Source organism: Tupaia chinensis, unplaced genomic scaffold, assembly GCF_000334495.1.
Source record: "Tupaia chinensis unplaced genomic scaffold, TupChi_1.0 Scaffold000207_1, whole genome shotgun sequence".
NCBI classification, from domain to species: domain Eukaryota; kingdom Metazoa; phylum Chordata; class Mammalia; order Scandentia; family Tupaiidae; genus Tupaia; species Tupaia belangeri.
The window spans coordinates 263,705-289,482 of NW_006159682.1; the positions used below are offsets into that span (position 1 = coordinate 263,705).

At 39.8% G+C, this 25,778-nt stretch overlaps 1 protein-coding gene across 5 annotated transcripts in view; it reads left to right on the forward strand.

The window, feature by feature from the left end:
- Positions 1-25,778, forward strand: part of NCOA1 (nuclear receptor coactivator 1) — a 206,888-nt gene that overhangs the window by 96,845 nt on the left and 84,265 nt on the right. For all 5 annotated transcript variants that reach the window (XM_006147233.3, XM_027771343.1, XM_006147235.3 and 2 more), the window contains exons 5-8: positions 11,176-11,353; positions 20,312-20,491; positions 21,898-21,993; positions 22,988-23,128. In XM_006147233.3, coding sequence (XP_006147295.1) covers positions 11,176-11,353; positions 20,312-20,491; positions 21,898-21,993; positions 22,988-23,128 — 595 coding nt within the window. The remainder of the gene's footprint in view (positions 1-11,175; positions 11,354-20,311; positions 20,492-21,897; positions 21,994-22,987; positions 23,129-25,778) is intronic.

Genomic DNA, 25,778 nt, shown 5'->3' on the forward strand with positions numbered 1-25,778 from the left:
CTCATTTCTGGTAGTCTTCCTAACAACTTCTTTTTTTGAGAGAGAGAGAGATATTTTTGCTATAGGGCACATGGCCCGCCAGCAAGACAGAGCAACAGGAAGCAAGAAATCATCTCCCAGGGATGGCCATGCCACAATCCCTTCTCCTCCACTCTCCTCTTGGGATTTTAGGCATGCATGCTCATGCTCCCAGCATGTTCTAAGCTGCTAGGTCTGGGACTCAAACCACAGAACCACGGTCAATTGCATTGGAGTCTAGTGATAAAACCATTATGCCATCTGCTGGTCCCCCTAACAACTTCTTAATAACAAAATACATATTTTCTGTGGCCGGCAGGTGGCGTGGTGGTTAAGGGCGCTGGACTCCCATATGGTCAACCGTGGTTCAAGTCCTGGACCTGGTGGCTTGCTTTCTCACTTTCCCTTTCTCTCTTTCTCACTCTGTCCCTCTCTGGAAAAATTAAAATAAATAAATTAATTAATAAAGTTGAATAAAGTTTAAAAAATATTATTTTTATATAGAAATAAATTACACAAATACTATATATTTTTATATTTTGCATATATGTCTTCTTTCCATGTCCTTTCTCAAGGCCCTCCTTTTTTGTGAAGTCTTCCTAACATCTCAAACTTGCAGAGATCTGTTTATTTTCTAAGTTCCGTATACATTTTATCCTGTGATCCTACCTTCTCCCCTGTCTTTCATATTAACCATAATTCCATGTTACTTCCATTAATGTAAGAACATTCTTAAAATTCAGTTCTTGTTTTTCCAACCCCAGAAATACCATGTGTTTTAATTGTTTCACTTTTTATCTGTAGAGATGACATCCAAATATGCACTTCTTACCTTTGCCTCTTCTTGTTCTCTGTTCCTGAACTTTTAATGCAGGGCTAAATACTTTTGACTCTCCCACTAGCAACTTTCCCCTCAAAATTTAAATGACTTATTTCTCCTTCATGTTACACAAGTACTCTGTTACTTTAGACAATTATTTTTAATGATTTTTATTACATGAAGAAGGACATAATTTTGTAGACTTATAAAATATAAAAACATTGGCATTGAAACCGAGTTGAAGGGTACTCTGAGTAAGTACACACATGTAACAGGTGGTGGGAGCTCTATGTGAAATGGATGCAGAAATTTTCTTTCGATTCTTTTCACGACCTATTAAATAGATTGCAAAACCCATGGCGGCATCTTGAAAACAGAGTGGTAACAAGTATAGTAAAAATGATTGGTTGGGGCCAGCAGGTGGCATGGTAATTAAGACATGACTCCCACACAGTCGACCACAGTTTGAATCCTGGACCTGGCAGTTTACTTCCTTACTTTCTCTTTGTCTCTCTGTCTCTCTGGTGAGCTCACATGCCCTATAGCAACTTTAAAATAATAATAATAATAATAATAAAATTAAATAAATAATTCCTTTTTAAAAATACAATTGGTAGCATCTAGGTAGCATATACACAGATTTATACTACACAATTCTTTCAACTTTGCTGGGTTTTGAAATTTTTTCATATAAGTCATTGAAGGAAAATTGTTTTTAAAAAGTGCTTTATGCTAATTTCTCCCTTCGACCCTCAACTCTCTCCCCTGCTCACCAACCACCATCCTCTTACTCAATTATAGTTGGGTTCTCTTGGAGACCTGGTCCATCATGGCACTTACTGCTTGCTTATCTACTCCACTCTGCAGGGTGTTAATAGATAAATCTTACCTTCTAATAGCTTATATTTTATAACCTAGTAACTTTTCTATCTTTTCTAACTTATCCCCCAACTAGGTGTTCATTGTCTTATACTTTATGGGGTCTAATCCAGGGCAGCTAAGATACGAAGTGGTAGAAATTTATCAAGAGATTTTACCATTGATCTATATTGATCTTTGATCTGATCAGTATTGTCTGATCTGGATTGTTCAATATGATAGGCCTGGCTATTTAAATTTAAATTAGATAAATTAAAAATTCAGTGCCTGTATTTCGCCAACCACATTTAAAGTTTTCGGTATCTACATGTGGTCAGTGGCTACTAGATTGGATATTTCCATCCTTGCAGAAGGTTTGGTTTGATAGCACTGATCTAGCAGGACTTGCCCAGATGGAAGATGGCTACTTTTGAAAAGTGACCTAATACCCACCATAATACGAGAAATTTTCACCGTTCATTACTCATTCTATTCCTTTATCTAAAACATAAAATTAAGGTAACATGAGTTAAGAACAAAGGTATTAGAGGAAATTTCCACAACATCTAATATTAGAATATTAGAATTTATTTATTCAACAAGTACTTGTTTAATACCTCCTGTATGTCAAACACTGGATATCTGCATCATGGTATTATTAGGGGAACTAAAGACAGACACTGTATTAGCAGAGTGCTTGGCACATGAGTACTCATTAAGCATAGGCATTACTTGCATACACTCATGTCTACCATCTTTTTTGCCATCTAAGTTCCTCTACTTTCTCTTCAAAGCTTTGTATTATCTGACTCTAATCTTTATTTCCTGTCATTTCCCATGAAAAATTCCATTTAGTTAAGGAGACCTCCCGACATCTTGCATGTGTATTCAAACTTCCTTACCCTGCTTTGTACCATATCCTATATTTATGGGTGACTTCTGACCTTCCACTCCCTCTTCTTTAAATGTCCGTGGCCTTTTGACAGTATTCTTTTCCCTTTTTCTCTGACTACTGGCTGGCCTTTCTCAGATTTCTCTTTCTTTTATTGCCTCTGAAATGCTACTCAGAATTCTGGCCTTGGCTCTCTCTTTTTTTTTATTCTTTGCACATTTTCTGGGAAATTTCATCCATGTCCATGTCTGTGTCTATATAATGAATTCACATATGTGTGTGCACATATGTATGTATGTATAGTAGCAATTAGAGCTCTCTGATTTCAAGCAACAGACACCAGTTCTGACTAAATTAAGCAAATGTGAATTTATGGGAATTTTATATGGGTATCCCAGAACCATGCATGGAAACAGAATGAAATCAGGTACCTTAAGGAGGCTAGAAAGCAAAAACTATAGAATTGGTCTCTTAGAAAGAACCATCTGTTAGTGCCCTGATACAAAAATGAGTGCACTACAGCTACGCGTGGTCTTTTTGTACTTTGCAAGGTTCACATTTAGGAAGGAAGTCTCTCAGTGGCCCAGTAAGGAATCTCACAAGACTTCATTTAATGGTGAAGAAGTAATTCGCCATATACAAATCAGAGTCTTTTTTGGAAGAAGATTAGATAATTGTACTTAAAAACAAACAAGAAAACCAAATGATTATTATATGTACTTGTGAATCACAAAGGTCTATCTTTAGCTCGTATCTCTTTTCCCAGCCTCTTGTTATTATATTCTGCTACCTTTTGAACATCTTCATGTGACAATTCCTTGGTCATTCCAAGTATAACACTTTAAAACTTGACTTATAATAATCCCCTCCTTTACTTCCCATTGCAAATAAATAAATAAATAAATAAATAAATAACTGACTGACTGACTAACTAACTAACTAACCAGTAGGTTTTCCCCCACTATATTCTCTTTCTCAGGGAACGGGAATCCACCTACCAGAACCTAAAGTTAATGAAAAAGTCATTCCCAATGCTCAGCCCCCACAGCTGCTAGCAGTCACTAGATGCTATCTGTTCTGCCTCTGTCAAGTTATTTTGTCATCAGGCTACTGCCCAGCCTCTTGTTTGAACTGGCATTGCAACTAGTCTCCTCCTTCCTCCCACCTCCCACACTTGCTGCCAGAGTGTCTTTGCAAAAACAGATCTTGTTATTCTCTTGCTTAGAAATGTTACCCTCAAGGTACTCCCATTGCCTTCAGGATAAATTCTTCATTCATTCATTCATTTAGCTTTTCTTGGAAGTTTTTTCAGAAAAATTTTATATTGTTAAATGTCACACAAATATGACAGGTATGTACAAAAAAGCTGCTGCTGCTGCTTTTTCTTCTTCTTTTAGAATCTCAGTGCTGCTTCTTCTGTCTTGGGTTCTTTTCCACTCTTTGTCCACCTGAGTTACTTCTCTGTGTACTTCAAGTGGTCTCAGATGTCCTGTGACCTCCTCCAGGAAACCTCGCTGATAATAAACATCCTTTCTCTCATTAAGAGTGCCTCACTCTGGGACCAGCAGTTACCGTAATGGCTATGTTGCTGGACTCCCACGTAGTCGACCGCGGTTCGCATCCCAGACCCGGTGGCTTAAAACTCAAGCCGTGCGCGTGTGCATGAGTGCCCAAGATCTCGAGAGGAGACAGGAGGAGAAGGTGTTGCGGTGTGGCCATCCCCTCCCGGGTGGTGATTTCTCGCTTTCTGTCTCTATCTGTCTGACGAGTGCACACACCCTATAGCAAAAACCTCTAAAAAAAGAAGAAAAAAAAAAAGAGTGCCTCACTCTGTCTGTAACTTTGCAAATTCCTCTCTTGGATTGTATTGTAACTAGATGTCTTTTTCTATTCCAAGACTATAAAATTGTTGAGAATGAAATGTTTTATTTCTAGAACTTTGTACACTGACTAGCACCTAGGTAGTAGTCTCACTTAAAGCCAGGGGCCTGTGAGGAGCCTTAGCCAGTGTGAACCTGCTGAGAGACACAAGGTGGTTTTCTTCAGAAGATGCATTTGAGGAGAGGGCAAGGCTCCCGTATTGTTGGCATTGCACTCACTGGACAGGCGTTTGTTACCACTGCAGCGTGTAGCATGACCCAGGACCAGCTGTCAGGATGCGGAGGCACAGGAAGACTCCTTCCCGGGGCACACTGGGAAGTGAATTACATGCACAGCACAGGAGGAAAACCCATAGAGCAAGAACATGTAACAGCAGATTATATTAATCACAAGCACTTTTAGGTAGTAGAGGTGTTTGCGTGTTTTGCAGGAATAGTCTCAAAAACTATTCCCTGAAACATTACCAATCCCTTAGGGTGGGGTTTTGGCAGATCTTCTACTATTGACCTCATTTTCATATTTAAAATTTTTGTAAATACTTCATTTATAACAAAAAAAATATTAAGGAAGTTAAATTGTATTTACACTTTCAATTAATAGCTAAGAATACTTTTAAAAGAATTTTTAGATACACTTTTTTTTTCTTCAGGTTTTTGCCATAAGGACATGCACACTAGCTAAAGAGACAGAGAGAGGGAAAGTGAGAAATCACTCCCTGGGGGTATAGCCATACCACAGTCCCCTCTTCATTCTGCTCTTGGGATTTTGTGCATGAACACACATGCACCTGGTGTGATTTTCAAGCCACCAGGTCTGGGAATCACTCAGTTGGCCATATAGGATCCAGCACCTCAACCACCTCGCCATCTGCTAGCCCTAGATATACTTTTTAAAAAATGTAGTATTTTAACTTCTCTATTTTTATTTTTGTTTATGTGTTTATTTATTTTATTTATTTTTTTAAAATAGATTTTTGCTATAGGGTGTGTCCGCTCACCGGAGAGACAGAGACAGACAGAAAAACAGAAAGTGAGAAATCACGCCCCTGTGGGATGGCCAGGTCACAGTTCTTTCTCCTCCATTCTCCTCTCGGGATTTTAGGCATGCATGTACACGTGTCTGGTGTGAATTTTAAGCCACCGTGTCCGGGACTTAAACTGCAGTCGACTGTGTGGGAGTCTAGCAATGTAACCATTATGCCACTTGCTGGTCCCAACTTCTCTATTTTTATGGAAACTGCAAGGCAAATCAATGTGCATTGACTGCCTACTATGAGATTCACAGCTAATTTGACTTTTCAGAAAAACCAGATGAGATATGCAGGTGCTCAATTAAACCCAGACTACTTTAGCAAAGGGCTTACGCAGTATTGAGTTTTTTAGATTATGAATCACATACCTCCTACCTTTGCATTATAGACTAAGTGAGAAATAGTCATTTGCAATAAGGTGGAATAAAATATTTTCCCTGTAGCCAAGGGAAGTATAACTATTTCCTTTTATTCTTACTAAAAAAAATATTAGCAGTGTTTTTAATGAGAACTGGATTGCGCTTCTTTTAAAATCTTGGCTATATGTCTTGTGATGTAGTGATTTTTTGCGATGTAGTTCTAAATTCAATGTATTCTAATGTTGACTTTAAATAATAATCTGTCCATTCATCCATTAGGCTGATTCTATATCTTGGTTATGAATAATGCTGTGATAGAAGAGTGCAGGTATCTCTAATATATTGATTCATTTTCTTTAGCTATATACCCAGAAGTGGGCTTGTTGGACTGTGCAATAGTTGTATTTTTCATTTTTGAGGAATGTCCCTACTGTTTTCAATAATGACTATGCTAATACTCATCCCACCCAGCAGTGCACCAGGGTTCACATTTCTCCACGCTCTGACCTATTCCTACCTTTTCTCTTTTTGATTATAGCCATTGAAACAAATCTGAGGTGATAACTCATTGTGGTTTCGATTTACGTTTCAACCTAATTGTCCAAAAATGAATGGGTAAAGAAAATAGGTGTATGTGTTTAGCCTTTTTTAAAAAGAAAATTCTGTCATTCAGAATAACATGGATGAAACTGGGGGACGTTATGCTAAGTTAAATAAGCCAGGCACACATAGACAAATATCAACTGGTCTCACTTATATGTGGAATCTAAGAATGTTGAGCTCTAGGGTCTGCAGGTGGTGTGGTGGTTAAGGCACTGGACTACCACATGGCTGACCATGGTTTAAATCCCAGACCTGGCAACTTGCTTTCTTACTTTCTCTCTCTGTCTGTCTCTCTGTGGTCAATTAAAATAATAATAATAATAATAATAAATTAAATAAAGAATTCTTAAAAAAAAAAAAAGAATGTTGAGTTTGGAGCAAGTAGAGTGTGGTTAGCAGGTGCTGGAAGTTGGGAGTGGGATTAGGAAGGTGTTGGTCAAAGGATGAAAATCTCAGAGAGGAGGAGTAAGTTCAAGACCTCTAGTGTACATCTTGATGACCATAGTTAATAATCATTGTATACTTACAAATTTCTAACATAGTAGACTAAGTGTCTTTAGTATAAAAGTATATGCGGGAACCAGCAGTTGGGGTAATGGCTATGTCGCTGGACTCCCATGTAGATGACTGTGGTTCGCGTCCCGGACCCAGTGGCTTAAAACTCACACCAAGCGCATGTGTGTGCGTGCCCAAGATCCCGAGAGGAGAATGGAGGAGAAGGGATTGTGGCGTGACCATCCCCCCTGGGGGGTGATTTCTTGCTTTCTGTCTGTATGTTTCTCTCTGTCTGTCTGGCGAGCGCACGCGCCCTATAGTGAAAAAAAAAAAAGTATGTGTGAGGTCATTCATATATTAGTTAACTAGATAGCCAACCCACAGCATACACATATTTCAAAAACAGCATGTACACTATGAATATGTACATTTTTGTCAGTTAAGTAATAATCTTAGCTAAAAGACACCTCACAAAAATTAAGTACAAGCAAATGGATAAGTATATCATTGGATGCAGCTACTGAATTGTATTCATTTTTAAATCGTGTCCACCAATTATGTAGAGATTTTTATTGACATTCTATCTTCCTTGTTCTCAAAGAGTGATTATTCCATACAGAATCACTCAGAAAAAAAAAGTAGGTTCAAAATATATTGAAACTCTGGAATATTTTTTAATAGGAAAAACATTCTGTTTTTAAACTGAAAAGATAAGATAAATTTTACAAATGATGACCATCATTTTTAACAACAAAATCATAACCATGGCAACATTTTCAAACATTCATTTTCACATGCTGTCTCGCTGGCATAAGTGTCTTTTTGAAAAGCAGTTTACTCTTTATTTGATGTTAAAAATTCATCTTAACACAAAAGGAAAATAATTGTGTTCATTTTTGAAAAATATCTATTTGTCATCATAGAAAAGGCCAGCAAATTTGGGACACTGGCCTTTATTTATTTATTTATTTAAGAGAGGTTTTTGCAGTAGGGCGCATAAGCTCACCAGAAAGACAGAGAGACAGAGAGAGAGAAATCACCCCCAGGGGATGGCCACGCCATATTCCCTTCTCCTCCATTATCCTCTTGGGATCTTGATCACACACACACACCTGGCGTGAGTTTAAGCCATCAGGTCCGGGACTCAAACTGTAGTTGACTATATGGGAGTCCAGTGACATAGCCATTATGCCAACTGCTGATCTCAATGCTGGCCTTTTTTAAAAATCAAAGATAGTATCCCACCAACATTGTTAGATAGCTCTTTTTGTTTTTTTGTGTTTTTTTAAGGGGCTTTTGCCTTAGGGTACGTGCATTTTGGAAAGTGGGGAGGACAGAGACAGAAAAATCATCCCCAGAGGGGATGGACACACCACAATCCCTTCCCTCCATTCTCCTCCTGAGATCTTAGATACACATGTACGCAGTGTGGGTTTCAAGCCACACTGGGTTCTGGACTCAAACTATAGTTGGCCATGTGGGAGTCCAACAACGTAACCACCATCCACTGGCCCTGTTAGTTCTTTTAAGTACTTGCTATGGATAATTGAGAGACCCCTTTGTGATATACAAAAGATTTTTATGGTCATTTTACGTCTTGTTCCAATGTAATATATGCTGTTTTGTTTCTGTTATGGTTTTAGGATTTTGCCATAGGGCACATGTGCTTGCTGGAGAGAGACAGAGGGAGGAAAAGAGAGATCATCCCTCAGGAGGAGTGGCCACACCACAATCTCTTCTCTTCCATTCTCCTCTTGGGATTTTGGGCACACACACACACATACCTGGTGTGATTTTCAAGCTGCCAGGTCCAGGACTCAAGCTATGGTTAGCCATGTAGGAGTCCAGCACCTTAACCACCATGCTACCCCCTAGCCCTAATGTTCTGGGTGTTTTTGTTTTGTTTTCTTTTTTTTTGGGGGGGGGGAGGTTTTCACTGTAGGGCGCGTGCTCTTGCCAGAAAGACAGAGAGAGACAGAGAGATAGAAAGTGAGAAATCACGCCCCGGGGGGATGGCCATGCCACAATCTCTTCTCCTCCATTCTCCTCTTGGGATGTTGGGCACGCATGCACACACGCTCGGTGTGAGTTTAAGCCACTGGGTCCAGGACTTGAACCGTGGTTGACTACATGGGAGTCCAGTGACATAGCCATTACGCTAACTGCTGGTCCCTGTTCTGTTTTTTTAAAGGTCTTATATTTAGTGCTTGCATACATTCTGTAGTAAGAAAGCTGCTCTGTGTTGCAAATAAACAGAAAGATTAAAATAAGTGACGCACCAGGTTTTGCTATGTTTATGAAGCTTAATTTCTTTTTTATGTAGATTACAACATAAGTAGAGGTTGTAACTTTTTTCCTGCACCCTTGTGGAAATTATGCTCCCCTTGGGACACACATACTTCCTTTTGGAGACCCCAGGCTCCATCTCAGTGCATAGGAGCCCGTGTGATTTGCTGCTATTGGCTTCTGCCAAGTCATCTCTTGCCACAAGCCTGCTGTATACCATGTGCTCCAGTCACTACAGAGGGCCTCTTCGTCTCTTTTTTCTTTCTTTTTTTTAAATCATTTTTTTCCCTTTATTCGTGATAGAGAGTGTACATGTGACAGAGAGGAAGAGGGAAGGAGGGAGAAGAGCACTCTCCACACAGTGCGATCATACTATGCTCCCCTTCCCCTCAGCTATAGAAGCTTAGGCGCATGCATGTGTGTGTGTGTGTGTGCGTGTGTGTGCGTGTGCACCACGGGTGTTTCAGGTGACCAAGCTGAGGATTCAAACTGCAATCGCGATGTAGGATCCAGCTTCTCTTGAGCCTCATTTTACCGCTGCACCATGGAGCTGGCTCCTCATTTCCCTTTGTGTCTTGCTCTTCTTTCTGTCTAGAATGTTCTTCCTTCTGTCCTCTTCCTTTCCTCCACTATGCCTTTTAGAAGGCAGGAAGGAGTCTGCAGGAAGCTTTTCTTTGTCCCTCACCCCTACCCCATATTAGGCATCCTTCTGTCCTCAGAATATTTTGTGTGTCTCTGATAACTACATTTATCTCTGTTATTTTATTACGTTTATCTCTCTCTTTCTATAAGTTCCTTGAGGCTTAGAAACCAGGTCTTTTTTATTTTTTTTAAGAGGTTTTTTGCTACAGGGTGCATGCACTCGCCAGACAGAGAGAGAGAGAGAGAAAGCGAGAAATCATCCCCCAGAGGGGATGGCCACCCCGCAATCCCTTCTCCTCCATTCTCCTCTCGGGATCTTGGGCACATGCGCACACGCGCCTGTTTTGAGTTTTAAGCCGCCGGGTCCGGGATCCGAACTGCAGTCGACTACATGGGAGTCCAGCGACATAGCCATTACGCTAACTGCTGGTCCCCTAGAAACCAGGTCTTAACCTACACCATTTAGAGATTTTTTTTTTAATAGCTGAATGAATGGAATAACTGATAGCTTCACATCTGCTACCATAAAATTTATTGCTAAGCTAGAAGGTTGACATTTCATTCATGCCTACTTGAAATATGGACGTGCAGTCCATTTAAAAACATCCCTTCCACAGAGAACATGCAATATTAAATCTTCTAGTTGGCAATCCCCCCTCCTCTTTTTCAGCTTAACCTACAATTCTGTTCTATTTTTGTTTGTTCGGTTTTTTGTGTGTTTTTAGAGAGATTTTTTTTCTATAGGATATGTGCAGTTGCTGGACAGACAGACAGAAAGTGAGAAGTCATCCCCCACAGGGGGATGGCCATGCCATGATCCTTTCTCCACTCTCCTCTCAGGATTTTCGACATGCACATACATGTATCTGGCATGAGTTTGAAGCCTTTGGGTCCAAGACTTGAACTGTGGTCAGCCATGTCAGAGTCCACGACATAACCACTATGCCATCTGCTGGCCCCTTTGATCTGCTTTTTTTCTTTTTTAAATTATTTATTTAATTTTATTTATTCATTCATTCATTTGGTTTTTTTTGTTTTTTTTTTTTTTAATTTGACCAGAGCAAGACAGACAGAGAGAGAGAGAGAGAGAGAAAGTGAGAAAGCAAGCCACCAGGTCCAGGACTCGAACCATGGTTGGTCATGTGGGAATGTCCAGCGCCTTAACCACCACACCACCTGCTGGCCCTCCTTTGATCTGTTTTTTAATAGATAAATGTATATTTCCTTTTCTTTTATCTTTTAACCTCCCAACCTCTTCATTCTTTTCTTTTTTTCTTTTTTGTCTTTTTAGGCATTGGATGGATTTTTCTTTGTTGTGAACTGTGAAGGGAGAATTGTTTTTGTGTCAGAGAATGTGACCAGCTACTTGGGTTACAATCAGGAGGAATTAATGAATACCAGCGTCTATAGCATACTGCATGTGGGGGATCATGCAGAATTTGTGAAGAATCTGCTACCAAAATCACTAGGTAAGAAGAAATTTTTTTTGAAAGAATACTAAATCGCTGTAACATCTCCTTACATAACACACGTAATATGTGATGATCATTATTTGTACAATAATGCATACTATGTTATTATGTAATAATATATACTTTAAATATCTCTTAAATATAGTTTCAGCCTCAAATGTCAATATAAAGGAGAATATCATCAAAGAGCTGCTAGAGAGCATTCCTTTCGTCTCCATTCTTTATACCACCATGGCCATGTGGCAGTGGTGGGAGACCAAGCAGTTAGTTGCCCTGCCACAGCATCTTCCACTTGAAATTCTCTTTGTTTTCAATTTGTATTATGTCCAAGAAAGTGACAGATATATATCCTTCCCACTACCCTGTTCAAAGATAAAAGGAAAGCAAGAAGAAAGGTTGGGGGAAGAGATGAAAGAAGGTACCATCATATGACATGACTGCTAAAATGAACATATTTGGATGTGAGTGCTTTCAACTCAAGAACTCCAAGTGTGATTGGACAGGTTGTTCACTGCCAGGAAACCTAGCCGAGAGGACAGACAGGGTCTGATTTCTAGCCTGTTCCATTCCAAGGTCCTTAGGGGTTGGGGGACCTTGTACTAATTCTCATGAAGGTGCGGATATCCTAACAGTGGCTCTTTGTTCACTTCTTGACTGTTCAGGCTCCTTACTAAACTTTTTCAATGCTCAAGTTTGTTACTCCTAGTGATTGGCTTCTTTTGTCTCTGAGTAAACATGTTTTTCAACATTCAGTGTACATTTTGTTGGCAAATAGCAAACTTTCCATATTCTATTTGATTCTGTTCTGTTTCACTTCAGATTTTTTTTGTTTCTATTTTTTTCAATCATTTCTTTGTTCAATGGGCTCTGAAGTAAGACCAATTCATCACACAGATAAATTCATCACGCATCAGTTTTTCACACAGATACTGTGTGACAAAGTATCTGAGTTGTAGAGTTAGGAGCAATGTACCTTCTATTTTGGAAACTGAGGCATGTGGTCAGGGAAGTCACATCTTGTTGAAGTTCCCCTGATGTCACTGAAAGCAATGCTCAGATTTCCTTCCATGTCCTTGGACTCTAGATTTGTTTTGTAGATTTGTTTTGTTCTATCGTTCTACAAATTTTAAGGAATATTGACATATGGGTTTAACTCAGCTGTTGCGTTTTACTTTAGCATTAAAACTAATTTAATTATAATCTCATTGGGAGTAACAAGATATCTGTTGGGTTTAAGCAACTTGCCTGGTTGGGAGGAGCCTGAGGTCACAGAAACAAGGCTAAGCTTGTCTCCTGCCTCTTGAAGAAGGGACTTATTGTTTGTGAAAGAGCCATATTTCCCATCCCTGCCTGGTTCTCAGGGTACTGACAGGAAGTAAATGTGGAAGCAGTGTCATCTAACAGCGGACAGCTTGGTGATGCTGCTCCTAAGGACACAGGAGACAGAGATCCTCAAGAGGTCATCGTTACCTTCGCTGAGCAGCTTCCTTCCATGTGAGGCTTCTGCTGCTGAGGCTTCTTTCCCTCATGCCCCCATGTCATGAAACAGAAAGACGGGGAAAATACACTGCCCGTACTGTAAGCTACAGTAGAGTAGCCAACAAAGATAGAGCAAACTCATGGAGTAGATCACCCAGTTTCCCAGTGCTGGGTGATCATTCATTAGAAACCAGTAAGGTAATCCCATTAAAAGAAAAAAGCCCAACTGCACTAATTTGGGAAAGTCTTTATGTAGCTTCTTTTAAGGTATTTCCAAGATGCATTGAGGAGACAATGCATTACAGTTCCTATATATTTAAAACTCCATTATTAGAACAGTCAAATAATTAGAAAAATCAAAGAAACAAAGTAGACTTATTGTACTTTTTTAAATATCAACCTCTAGAAAAAAATCAAGATTCAAAAATTATCAAGGAAAAAAAATTTGAAGAAAAAGTTAAAATTATTGAGACAAGCAGTTGGCATAATGACTAAGTCACTGAACTTCCATGTAGTCGACCACAGTACGAGTCCTGAACCTGGTGGCTTAACCTCATGCTGGGCACATGTGTATACATGCCCAAGATCCTGAGAGGAGAATGGAGGAGAAGGGATTGCTGTGTGGCCATCCTCTCTGGCTCTCTGGGGGGTGATTTCTTGCTTTCTGTCTCTCTCTGTCTTTCTGGCAAGCATACGTGCCCTATAGCAAAAAAAAAAAAACTCTCAAAAAAAGGTTAAGATTATTATTTATACAAGGGGCCTTTAATAATTAATGTAAACTGTATTATGAAAAAAATACACACAAGGACCAGAAGATGGTGTAAAGGTTACGTTGATAAACTCCCACGTAGTCACCTGCTGTTCAAGTCCCGGACCAGCAGCTTCAAACTCACGCCGGGTGCATACATGTGCGTGCCCAAGATCCCGAGAGGAGAATGCAGGAGAAGGGACTGCGGCATGGTCATCCCCCCTGGGGGGTGATTTCTTGCTTTCTGTCTGCTGAGTGCATGCACCCTATAGCAAAAATGTCTTGGGACCAGCAGTTAGCCTAATGACTATGTCGCTGGACTCCCATGTAGTCGACCGCGGTTCGTGTCCCGGACCCGGTGGCTTAAAACTCACGCCGGGCGCGTGTGTGTGCGTGCCCAAGATCCCAACAGGAGAATGGAGGAGAAGGGATTGCAGCATGACCATCCCCCCCTGGGGGGGTGATTTCTTGCTTTCTGTCTCTCCGTCTCTGTCTTTCTGGCGAGCGCACGCGCCCTATAGCAAAAACCTCTCCAAAAAAAAAAAAGTATGCATGGATTTCTAAGATTTTTACCTTAGAATAAACTCATAATTTAATTTCATCTTTCTTATATTTTGAAGTCCTCCACTATATATATTTACTTGATATAAACCATTTATATGTACTGTTCAAAAGATTGGCCTCTTGTTTTTGTTATTACTAAAGAGAAATTTTAAAGAAAAAAGTTAAAAGTCAAACTTTAAAATTGCTTTCCAATTTACTGAGTTAGCAGATTTCAATATCTTTTTTTTTTTTTTTTTTTTTTTTGGAGGTTTTCCCTATAGGAAATGCGCGAGACAGAAAGCGAGAAATCACTCCCCAGGGGGGATGGTCACGCCGCAATCCCTTCTCCTCCATTCTCCTCTCAGGATCTTAGGCACGCACGCACACGCGCCCAGCGTGAGTTTTAAGCTACCGAGTCTGGGACATGAACCGTGGTCGACTACGTGGGAGTCCAGCGACATAGCCATTATGCTAACTGCTGATTCCCCAGATTTCAATATCTTAAATTCATACTTTTGAAGCCTAACATTTTATTTATTTAAAAAATTTAAGAATACAGTCTGAACACTGGGAAACAGGTGTGGGCGAGAGATGTCCAAAGGAACAACTGCGCATGGATACACTCGTACTTGGACAGATGGCTTTAAAACGATGATATTGTAAAAAGCTGACATTACAAAGGATGAGATGTGACTTAACATAGAGTTTGCTAAGTTCTAAGAAAAAAGAACTTGAAGTCTAAAAACAGAAATAAAAGACAAAAAAGTCCTATCCATAAAATAATGGCATTTATACCTCAAATGATAAAGACATCACCGTGGTTAAGAGTACAGGCTTTTTAAATATAAAGCAGACCTGAGTAATGCACTCTGGCTCTGCCGTATTACTAGTTGTGGAACCTGTGACAAAACACTTGACCTCTCTAGGCCTCATTGTTCATGAAAGGTAAGGGATAAATGGTGCTAGTATTAAATTCTCCTGAAGTTTTAGCCATTATCATCATTACTATTATTGGCCACATTTAAATGCTTGGGAATTTTTAATTTCATGAATGATAGCTCTGTAATAATGTATTATTCATAGCTACTAGATGTTTTGGATTATGTTTTAGCTTAGAAATTGGTGTCAAGGTAGGACAGTCTTGTCATTTCAGAATATCCTTCTTAGTTCTATTCCATAGAATTACTGAGGCTATGTTTTTATAGATCACATCCAGTAGTTGTTTTTTTGTTTGTTTGGTTTTTTACTGCTATTTGAAAAAGAACTTTTGTTGGGTCTGTCATAGTAGTTAAGGCACTAGACTCCCACATGGCTACACATTTCAAGTTCTGAACCTGGTGGCTTGAAATTCATGCCAGGCATGTGTTCGTGCATGCCCAAAATCCCAAGAGGAGAATGGAGGAAAAGGGATTGTGGCATGGCCATTCACCCTGGAGGGTGATTTCTCACTTTCTCTTTCTCTGTTTCTCTCTGTCTCTCTGGTGAGCGCACGTGTCCTGTACCAAAACTCTCTCCTACAAAAAAAAAAAAAAAGAATCTTGGAACCAGCAGTTAGCAAAATGGCTATGTTGCTGAACTCCCAAGTAGCCAACTGCCATTCGAGTCCCGGACCCTGTGGCTTAAACTCATACCGGGTGCATGTGCGTGCGTGCCCAAGATCCTGAGAGGAGAATGGAGAAGGAATTGCAGCATGGCCATCCTCCCTGGGGGCTGATTTCTTGCTTTCTGTCTCTGTCTCTGTCTTTCTGGCGAGCACACACACCCTATAGCAAAATCCTCTCCAAAAAAATAAATAAATAGATAAATAAAGAGAGAATCTTTAGGGCCTAAGCTGTGGCATAGCAGTTTAGCACTTTGTTTTGGGAACTAGATCCCTCAGTTCAAAACTTGGCCCAAGTGGCTTGAAAAACACACCAGGCACATGTGCACGCATGCCTAAAATTCAGTCAGGAAGGAGAAATGGAGGAAAAAAGATTGCTGGTTAAACTGCCTGTTCAGGCTTGCTTTCTGTCTTTCTCTCTCTCTCTCTGCTGTTCGTACATGTCGTTTGGCAATTAATTAAAAAAGAATGGAAAAGATTTAGTTTTGAAAAAGTTATAAACTCTGTCATGGTAAATTAATTTGAATAAGTTAAGGGAAATGTAATTGCTCTTATGACATTCAGGGATCTAGAAAGGTTACCCAAAACATTTACTGGCATAATTATTGGAGAAGAGTATATATTTGGAAGTGATCTTGCTGTTTATTATCATTGTCACTTTAAGAAGATGTGATAGTTGAAATGTAAATTGTCATCCAAATTACTTCAGTTGTTCTAGTTGTGGTGATCAGTTCTCAACTTTTTTGGGTGAGGTTAGAAGTGGAAGACCTCTCAAAAAAGTTCTTACACCTAAATTTAGATTTAATGACCCCTTTTCAAGGGAGTAACTTTCCTCTCTGCTCTCCTCTCTGCTTTGACCCCTTTCGTCTGCGGTGACTCCCAAAGACCCTCAGCCCTTTCTCCTTTCCTCTACCCTCTTTCCTTTCCCCTGAACTGAATGTAATTAGATACTTAGCTGAATTTCCTCTAGCAACACTTGGAAGTAGCTTTCTTTGCAAATCAGAAAGTTGAAACTGCCCCTCATAACCAAGTCCAGTGAGGTAAACATTATTGAAATCAAGCTACAAAGAAAAACTGAAAACCTTTTTTTTAAAATTTTTTTATTTTTTTTAGAAAGATTTCTCTCTTTTTTTTAAAGAATTCTTTTTTATTTAACTTTATGTATGTATGTATGTATGTATGTATGTATTTAATTCGTCCGGAGAGGAACAGAGCAAGAGAGAGAGAGAGAAAGTGAGAAAGCAAGCCGCCAGATCCAGGACTTGAACCGTGGTCGGCCATGTGGGAGTCCAGCACCCTTAACCACTATGCCAACTGCTGGCCCCAAAACCATTTTTATTTTTAAAGTCATGGTCCCCTCAGCATGTCAGGATCCTCAGACTCCTAAGTAGCTGGGCTATAGCGCACACTACTGTGCTTGACTTTTCAGGCAGGCTGGGAATGAGTCCCAGGCTTCCCATGTGGCTTCAGCCCGCCAGGTAGCCAGGTACCGGCATGTGCTACTGGGTCTGGGCAAACAAAACCATTTTCTGTCGTAGGGTCTGTCTCCACTAGTCGGCAGTTTTTTCCTAAGAATCAGACAGCTTAATTAGTTTATTCAGTACATGAGTGAACTCTAAAAATATGAATGGATATGTTATTTTTTTATATTAATTTTTCTTCCCTTACTCCCTTTTCTTCTGCTCTTTAGCCTGTATATGCTCCAGAAGGGGGGGTGGGCAATGACCAGAAATCCAATATTGCTAAACCAGACATGCAGTAAAATGTTACCCATAGCTCTTTATTTCCTGCCCTGTTACCTCAACAGGCTAGAAACCATATTTCTTCTTTGAGAAGAAGAGTATGTGTTTATGGTAACTGGGGGCAAAATGATTGTTTCTATTAAAATCACTTATTTGTTGTTCAAATTATAGTATCAAATAATCTTATACATTTTATTTTAGAGTGTGATTTACTTAGAGTGTAAATGACTTTGGAGATCGTATACTGGATTCTTTTGTTTTAAAAATGAGGCAACTAATAATCAAAGATTAATTAACCCAAATCTTACAGCTGGCCCATAGCAAGAACCCAAGACTCCTTACTGCAATAAAGATTTGTCTCCATGATTTCCTCTAACAGATAAAGAGTGTTAAGATAGAAAAAAGGTTTGGTGGAGAGTATAAAGGCATTTGAGAATGGTGAGGGAGCAGCCTTCCCAACCCTGTGACCACTCATGACCACCATGGTTTGAATATGCCACTGTGACAGGGAAGTCATGACCTGCCACAAAGCGATTCTTGAGATATGTAGACATTTGGCCCGCACAGGTGTTAGCATACCGATCTGCAGTACAAGAAGCCACGTGGCCGATCATGAATTTGAGTCCCCATACAACCTGAAACACACCAGGCACATGTGCCCCCAAGAGGGTCAGGGGAGGGGAAGTGCGGAGTGATGAGACTATTGAGGGTATCTCTCTTTCTCACATGTACACTCTCACAAAAAAAACTAGAATAACCTTAAAAAAAATTTTTTTTAAAGAAATAGACATCTTTTCTATAATTCAGTTTTCTTATACTGAGTTAGGTACATTTTTTAGCAATTTTTAAAAGAATTATTTAACTGTTTATTTATTTATTTATTTGACCAGAGAGGAACAGAGTGAGGGAGAGAGAGAGGAAAAGTGAGAAAGCAAGCCTCCAGGTCTGGGACTTGAACCACAGTTGGCCATGTGGGAGTCCAGCACCCTTAACCACCACGCCACCTGCCAGCCCTTAATCTTTTTTATATAATAATGTTGATTATCCACCATATCCAAGATATTGTGGCAGATGAACTATGTTAAACAAAATAAAACTAAACACAAAAAAACTGGTTACGAGAAACTAGGAGGGATCAGCAGATGGCATAATGGTTATGTTGCTGGACTCCCACATAGTTAACTGCAGTTCAAGTCCTGGACCCCCAGAGGCTTAAAACTCATACCGGGTGTGTGTTGTGCATGCCCAAAATCCCGAGAGGAGAATGGAGGAGAAAAATTGTGTCATGATCATCCCCCAGGAGGTGGTTTCTTGCTTTCTGTCTCTCTGATTATCCCATGTGTCCTATAGCAAAAATCTCTAAAAAGAGAGAAAGAAAGAAACTGAGATTGCTCTCTACCTAATTCTAAATAAAATATTTTTTGAGTCACAGACTGTGAGAACTTTTGATCTTCTACCCCAAGAAGGTATGCATGCACATAAAGCTTGTCCTTAAAAGAGTCCATGACAGCCTGGTTCAGATCTCTGCTCAACAATGTAGCTGTGGTTTTGAAACAAGTTACATTGCCAAAGTATAACTGGAAACAAATGAAACAGCTCATTAATGAACTGCTATAAAATTCTGAGAAAAACAACTAGTAAATTTTCATTTTTGTCTTTAACTGTTAATGAATTAGGGGAGCAGTTCCCACCCTTCCCGGCACCAGAGACTGACCTCCTGGAAGATCATCCCTCTGTGTCCCCCATTTCCACCGCTACCACATTGCAGTATACGACGAAACAGTCACACAGCAATAAGACTCCCATTCCCATGAGACTCCGCTACCACTGCTAATCCCACGGGAGGGGGAGCCCAGGTGGCAGTACAGTGATAGGGAGATGGGAGCTGCGGCAAGCACAGATGAAGCCCTGCTGGCTCACCCGCCACCCCCAACCCCACTGTGCAGCAGAAGGGGAAACTTGCCAGACAGGGATCGGTCCACCACCTGGCCTCCAACAGGCTGCAGACTGGCACCGGTCTGTGGCCCAATGGTTGGGGGACCTCTAAAAGAGGATATTTGAAGGGAGAGAGCTTGCATGTTTTCTTGGAAATGTGACAGTTTTCAATTGGTAGATATTTAGATTTCATAAGTAAAATATTAGATTGTCAGAAAAGTTACGATGTGTTTTTCTGTTTCCATGCAAAATGTGTCATGACTTTTTCAACAACCCAATAAATACCGGCACTCCTCACTTAGCTCACTTAAAGACCAACTTCCGTTTCTCCTACTAAGTCATTGAACAGATCGGTTGATAAATGAGGAGCTTGAAGGCAGATGTCTTGTGTGTGGTAGCACCATCAGGTGTATATTTTTTCAGTAGATATTGCACAACACTGGAAAATGTAATTCTAGCTATGCAAAAAGCATACATTAGATAAGTGCAAGAAAGCACAAGACACACCACAAGACAATGCAAATCTGATGTGGCTGTTTTTATTTATTCTGAATATTACTATGGGTGCACAATGAAGTGTAAATCTATAAACGAAATATGTAGGCTTGTGTGATTGAGAATGCTTCGTGTAGTGAATACTAACCAACTGCGGGGACAAGACGGAGACTGAGAAAGGGGATTCCCAGTACTGCAGAACTGGTGGTAAGGCGTTTAACAGATCCTTTACCAGGTGGGTCAGTGAGGAATTCCTGTGTTCTATTCAGGATAATGCTAGGCCTGAAGAAGCCTGCCTGTCTTTGAATCGGGGTATCTAATTAAGTAGATGGCTTAAAGGAAGTCTCTTGTATCTTCAGAGTTTGTACTTTTTCACCTTATTCACAGGAACATAATCAATTTTTCTTCCCTAGTAAATGGAGTTCCTTGGCCTCAAGAGGCAACACGACGAAATAGCCATACCTTTAACTGCAGGATGCTCATTCACCCTCCAGACGAGCCAGGTACCGAGAGTCAGGAAGCTTGCCAGCGGTATGAAGTAATGCAGTGTTTCACGGTGTCGCAGCCAAAATCGATTCAGGAGGATGGGGAAGGTAAAGCAAAGGATCATTTTAAAGTGTTTTTTTCTGTGACTTTAAGAAACACACAGGTAATTGACTATTAACTGCCTCCTTCAGATTGTATTTTTGGTTACTATATATCATGATAGCTATTCAATTTACTATGTTTCTTAATACTTAAAAAATTTTTTTTGCTAAAATCTAGAATCACTTCCTTTAACATGCCTCACAGTCTTAGGTGTAAGCTGGCATTCTTACTAAAATGTCAAGCAGTTCAAATCAACTGACTAGAAATAAGAGCTGCAACTAACTGCTGCTGAGTAGAAATGAACCAGATACAGCGGGCTGTCGAAAAGCTCTTAGTAGATTGTTGGGAAAGTCATGACATGTTTTTCTGTCCAAAATTGCATCATGACTTTCCTGATGACCCAATATTAGGAGAATGGAACAGATGAACATATAGCTGAAGCTCTCATATGAACGTGGAAGTAGTTAAGTATGTGACAGTGGGTCAGTTTCCTTGTAAAGCTAGAAACACCGCCAAGCTAGTAGCACCACCACTGGGAACTGGAGTAAAGACCTGGAAAGACGGTAGGTAAGACGTCAGTCAGATGCAGACAGGGCTGTGTATTTTGCAGGTCTCATTAGGAAATAGAGGTCACAATCAACTGGATGCTTTTTAAAGAATACACATGGCACGTCTTATATGGTTAAAGTTCATTTTTAGTGGGACCAGCAGGTGGCATGGTGGTTAAGACACTGGACACTCCCACATGGCTGACCACGGTTCGAGTCCTGGACCTGGCAGCTTGCTTTCTCATTTTCCCTTGCTCTCTTTCACTCTCTCTCTGTGTCTCTCCCTGGTCAAATTAAAAAATAAAATGAATGAATAAATTAAATAAAATAATTCTTAAAAAATTGTTCATTTTTAGTTGTGTGCTATTATATACAACACCTTCAAAGACAAATTTGGGAATGGAAAAACACTATGTATCCCCAAAAACATAAAGTCTTTTGTCATGAACAGAATAATGCTTCTATCTGCACAGGGTTTGCAAGAATAATCTTTGTATTCATTAAGTATTGATGAGTATAGGAAATTTCCTATAAATGTGTATTTTTAAAAATAGTGTTGTTAGAATCAAACCAAAACCCTTTCCAGTTGTCGTCCAAGTACGTGAGCTGCACCAGTCTCCTCCCGCTTACGCAAGAGCGTCAAGCGGGAAGGAACAACCTAGGCTAACCACCTCTACTTGACCTTTAATATACGACTAGGTCAAAAAGTTGCTAACATTATACTATTTATTTATAAGATATTTTTATGTATTATTTTTATTATTACATGTATCTTTTTTTAATAAAAACCGTTAATGACAAGTGATCGTTTTAAACCATCTTCTACCCCTCTTTTCTTCAATTTCTCATTTTGTTTTGGGCAGATTTCCAGTCATGTTTAATCTGTATTGCACGGCGATTACCTCGGCCCCCAGCTATTACGGGTGTAGAATCCTTTATGACCAAGCAAGATACTACAGGTACTAACTGTAAAGTCGAGAGTGTTCCAGAGGAATTAATAATGTGACTGTGTTCTTAAAACTAATTATATCCAAAATGTGATGTCCTTCTGATATTCAGCCTCTGCTCCCTAGAATTCCACAGAACACATTTTAAATGGTGGTTTTGAGATTGTGCACTTGAGATGCTTACCCATCATTATGGGCGAGAGTGCTGGTGAGAACTTTTAAAAAATAGTTATTCACAAACCTATATATTCTTGCTTATAAATTATTTGCCATAATCATGGAATAAAATGTTTAAAGGTACTTGGCAGATATAGATATGTAAATTCTCTCACCTGGGTTTCAGTTTATTTTAATTCTACTGCCAGGACTTGGGTTAATCCCTCGATCGAGTAGCACTGGGTACATCATATTCTAGACACTAACAGAGTTCTAATGAGTATTTTATTTCTGGGGAGCCAAATGAAATATGTAAAGACAGGATTAGTTAAAGGAGAAAGCACAAACAGTGGGATAGATTTGAGTTAACCGTATGAGAAGAGGGAAGATAGGAGAAGACACAACAGGCATACACTAAAGAGGAAACATTAATGGTGAGTAACCTTGAAAAATAGTCTCATTAATGGTTGGGGAAATACAGATTTAGATGATACCGAGATACCATTTTTCACCTATTAATTTGAAATAGTGAAGAAGCCTGACAAGTGACAGAAAGGTTTTAGAAAATGACTCTTACGCATTTCTGATGGGATTGTAGGGTGGTACAAGTTTCTGGAAATCAATTTAAGTTGATATTGTAAAGTTGACATTTGCATAACCCACAATCCAGCAATTCTATTCCTTCATGTATACCCTAGAGAAATTCTTACACATGCACCATGGAACATGTCAAAGATGTTCACAGCTTTTGTCTATTGGGAATTTAAGAGGGAGAGAATATTCCTTCAATGCAGCTGTTAGTCATGAAATATGATAGTCTCCTAAATGTAAACTTTAAATCTCTGTGTAGGTAAAATCATCTCTATTGATACTAGTTCCCTGAGAGCTGCTGGCAGAACTGGCTGGGAAGATTTAGTGAGGAAGTGCATTTATGCTTTCTTCCAACCTCAGGGCAGAGAGCCATCTTATGCCAGACAACTGTTCCAAGAAGGTAAAGTTTCTTTCTCTTGTCTGTTTTCATTTACCTCCCTCTTTATTAATGTTGAATAGCTGGTATAGAACTTATGGCTTGATAAGTATTTTCTCCAAATTATGGTTTTTTGCAATAATCAGCACTAGGAAAGGAAGAAATGGGTAAGCAAAGTAATTCATGAACGGATCCTGACATTTGGGATGCACATTCTAAAGAGCAGGATGTCATGTGGCAGTCACTCACTCATCCATCCATCCATTCATTCAGCAGACAGGACCAAGTTCCTAGCACACATAGAACACTGTATAAGGTGACAGGGAAACAGTGAAGACCAAGAAGCAGGTTTTGCCTTCAAGGAGTTCAGAATATATTAGGAGGATATATGACAACTCTAAAGATCTTGGCTACAATGGAGATGTAACCAAAGAATAAAAAAAAAAATTCTGATATGGATAATCAAGAGTGACCTCAGAGAGGAAGTGATATTTTTGTCTGGCTCTTGAAGTTCCCAGCAGAACAGGCATGTTCTAGGCTTCTGGATCATATCAAGATCAGTATCAAGCATGTTTACTTTATGACTTTCTGCACCTGTATCTTCTTACTCAAGTTGAACTTTCAAGTCAAGAAACATGTTCTGTGAATTGTTAATTACCAAATAGCTGTGGTGTCTAGTAAGTACTGTGGGAATATAAAGCAAATATATTCCCTGCCCTTAGAACTTTATTATGGGAAAGTTAGGGGAAGTTATTTGAGAATTAAGGACAAATAGATTCAAAGTTAAGGGCTTTGTTTTGAGAGTTTTTTTTTTTTTTTTTTTTTTTTTTAACTAAAGGGCATGTGCGCTCGCCAGAGAGAGACATAGAGAAAGAAAGCGAGAAATCACCCCCCCAGGGGGGATGGTCATGCCGCAGTCCCTTCTCCTCCATTCTCTTCTCGGGATCTTGGGCACGCACGCACACACACCCGGCATGAGTTTTAAGCCACCGGGTCCGGGACGCAATCCGCGATTGACTACATGGGAATCCAGCGATATAGCCATTACGCTAACTGCTGGTTCCCCAAAGTTAAGGGCTTTTGATGTACTTTAAAAGTATTTTCATACTGGGCTCAGCAGGTGGCATGGTAGTTAAGGTACTGGACCCCCACATGGCTGACTGCAGTTTGAGTCCTGAACCTGGAGGCTTGAAAATCACACTGGGCATGTGTGTATGTGCCCAAAATCCCAGGAAGACAAAGGAGGAGAGCAGATTGCAATATGGCCATCCTCCCTGAGAAGTGATTTCTCATTTTCCCTCTCACTGTCTCTCTCTTGCCAGAGAGAAAGCGCATGCACCTTATGATAAAAAACCTTTAAAAACAAAAAAAGATCATGTAGTTTTAGTAACCTAATTAATATTAATTACCAATGTAATTTATTCTGTAATCTTTTTGTTTTAACTTGCCAGAGAGCATGTATAGTCACCTGTGGCAGGGAGGGAGAGAAAGCACCCTCCAAGGGGGATATTCACACCTCACTTCTTTCTCTAGTTCTCCCTCCTTTGGGGATTTTGGGCACACGTGCACATGCACTGACACGTTTTTTAAGTCATCATGTCGGGAACTCAGCCATGTGGCTATCCAGCTGCCTTAACCACTGCCACCAGCTGGCCCCTCTAATATATTTTTATATATACGTATATATATTTAGAATTATTTAATTTTATTTATTCATTCATTTATTTTAACTTGACCAGAGAGAGAAAGAGAAAGTGAGAAAGCAAGCCACCAGGTCCAAGACTTAAACCATGGTTAGCCATTGGGGAGTGTCCAGTGCCTTAACCACTGTGCCACCTGCTGGTTCCCCATGGCCCCTCTAATCTTAAATTAAATAGTTTCTTTGGTAAGAGCCTCTTTCTATAGCTATTCCTTAAAAATAATTCTAAATATTTTTAATATTTCCATTATCATTCTTACTTTTAGCATTCCCCCATAACATTAGATTCTCTAAGTTTGCAGAAGAGTTTCTATTCCTTAGGTTTTCAGTGGGTTGCTTCCTCGTTGTACATGGAAGGAATAGGTTCAGCCCCTTCCCCCAAGAGGCCTTCTTTATAAATCTCACAGTCCTGGTTACTTCTGGGACAGCATCATACATACTAGTGGTTCTCTAGGGGGCTTCTTATGAGACTCACGTCACCCCCAAAGATTGTATTTCACTGGGGATAGTCAGCAGTCTATCATTTTAAAGTTCCCCAGGCAATCCTGAAGTGTGGAAATTATTACAGTATGTAGCTAACGCCTTCCCCTCAGTGTGGACTTTGTGACCTCCTCTGCCAAGAGTGTCACTGACTTTTACATAGGTCGGGGACTCTAGGCACTGCCCAGTGGCCGACATATATGGTACTCTCTGACGTCGGCCTTTACTTTGTCAGGGGCCTTCTGAGACTTTACTTAAAAGACTCAGTTTTATTTGCCTATAGTTTATATATTTTCCACCAAGCCAAAGCAGATCTATTTCATTTCTTGTCATCCAAATGACTAGGCTCCCTATAGATGTGATTGAGCCAGAGTTTAAGCTAGTATTTCTGAGCCATTAGGATTGATTGGTGTATAATAAGTAACTAATCTGTCATTAGTATATAAAGTGAAACAACTAAAACTGAAATGTGAGGAAATGTCATTACAATCCAAG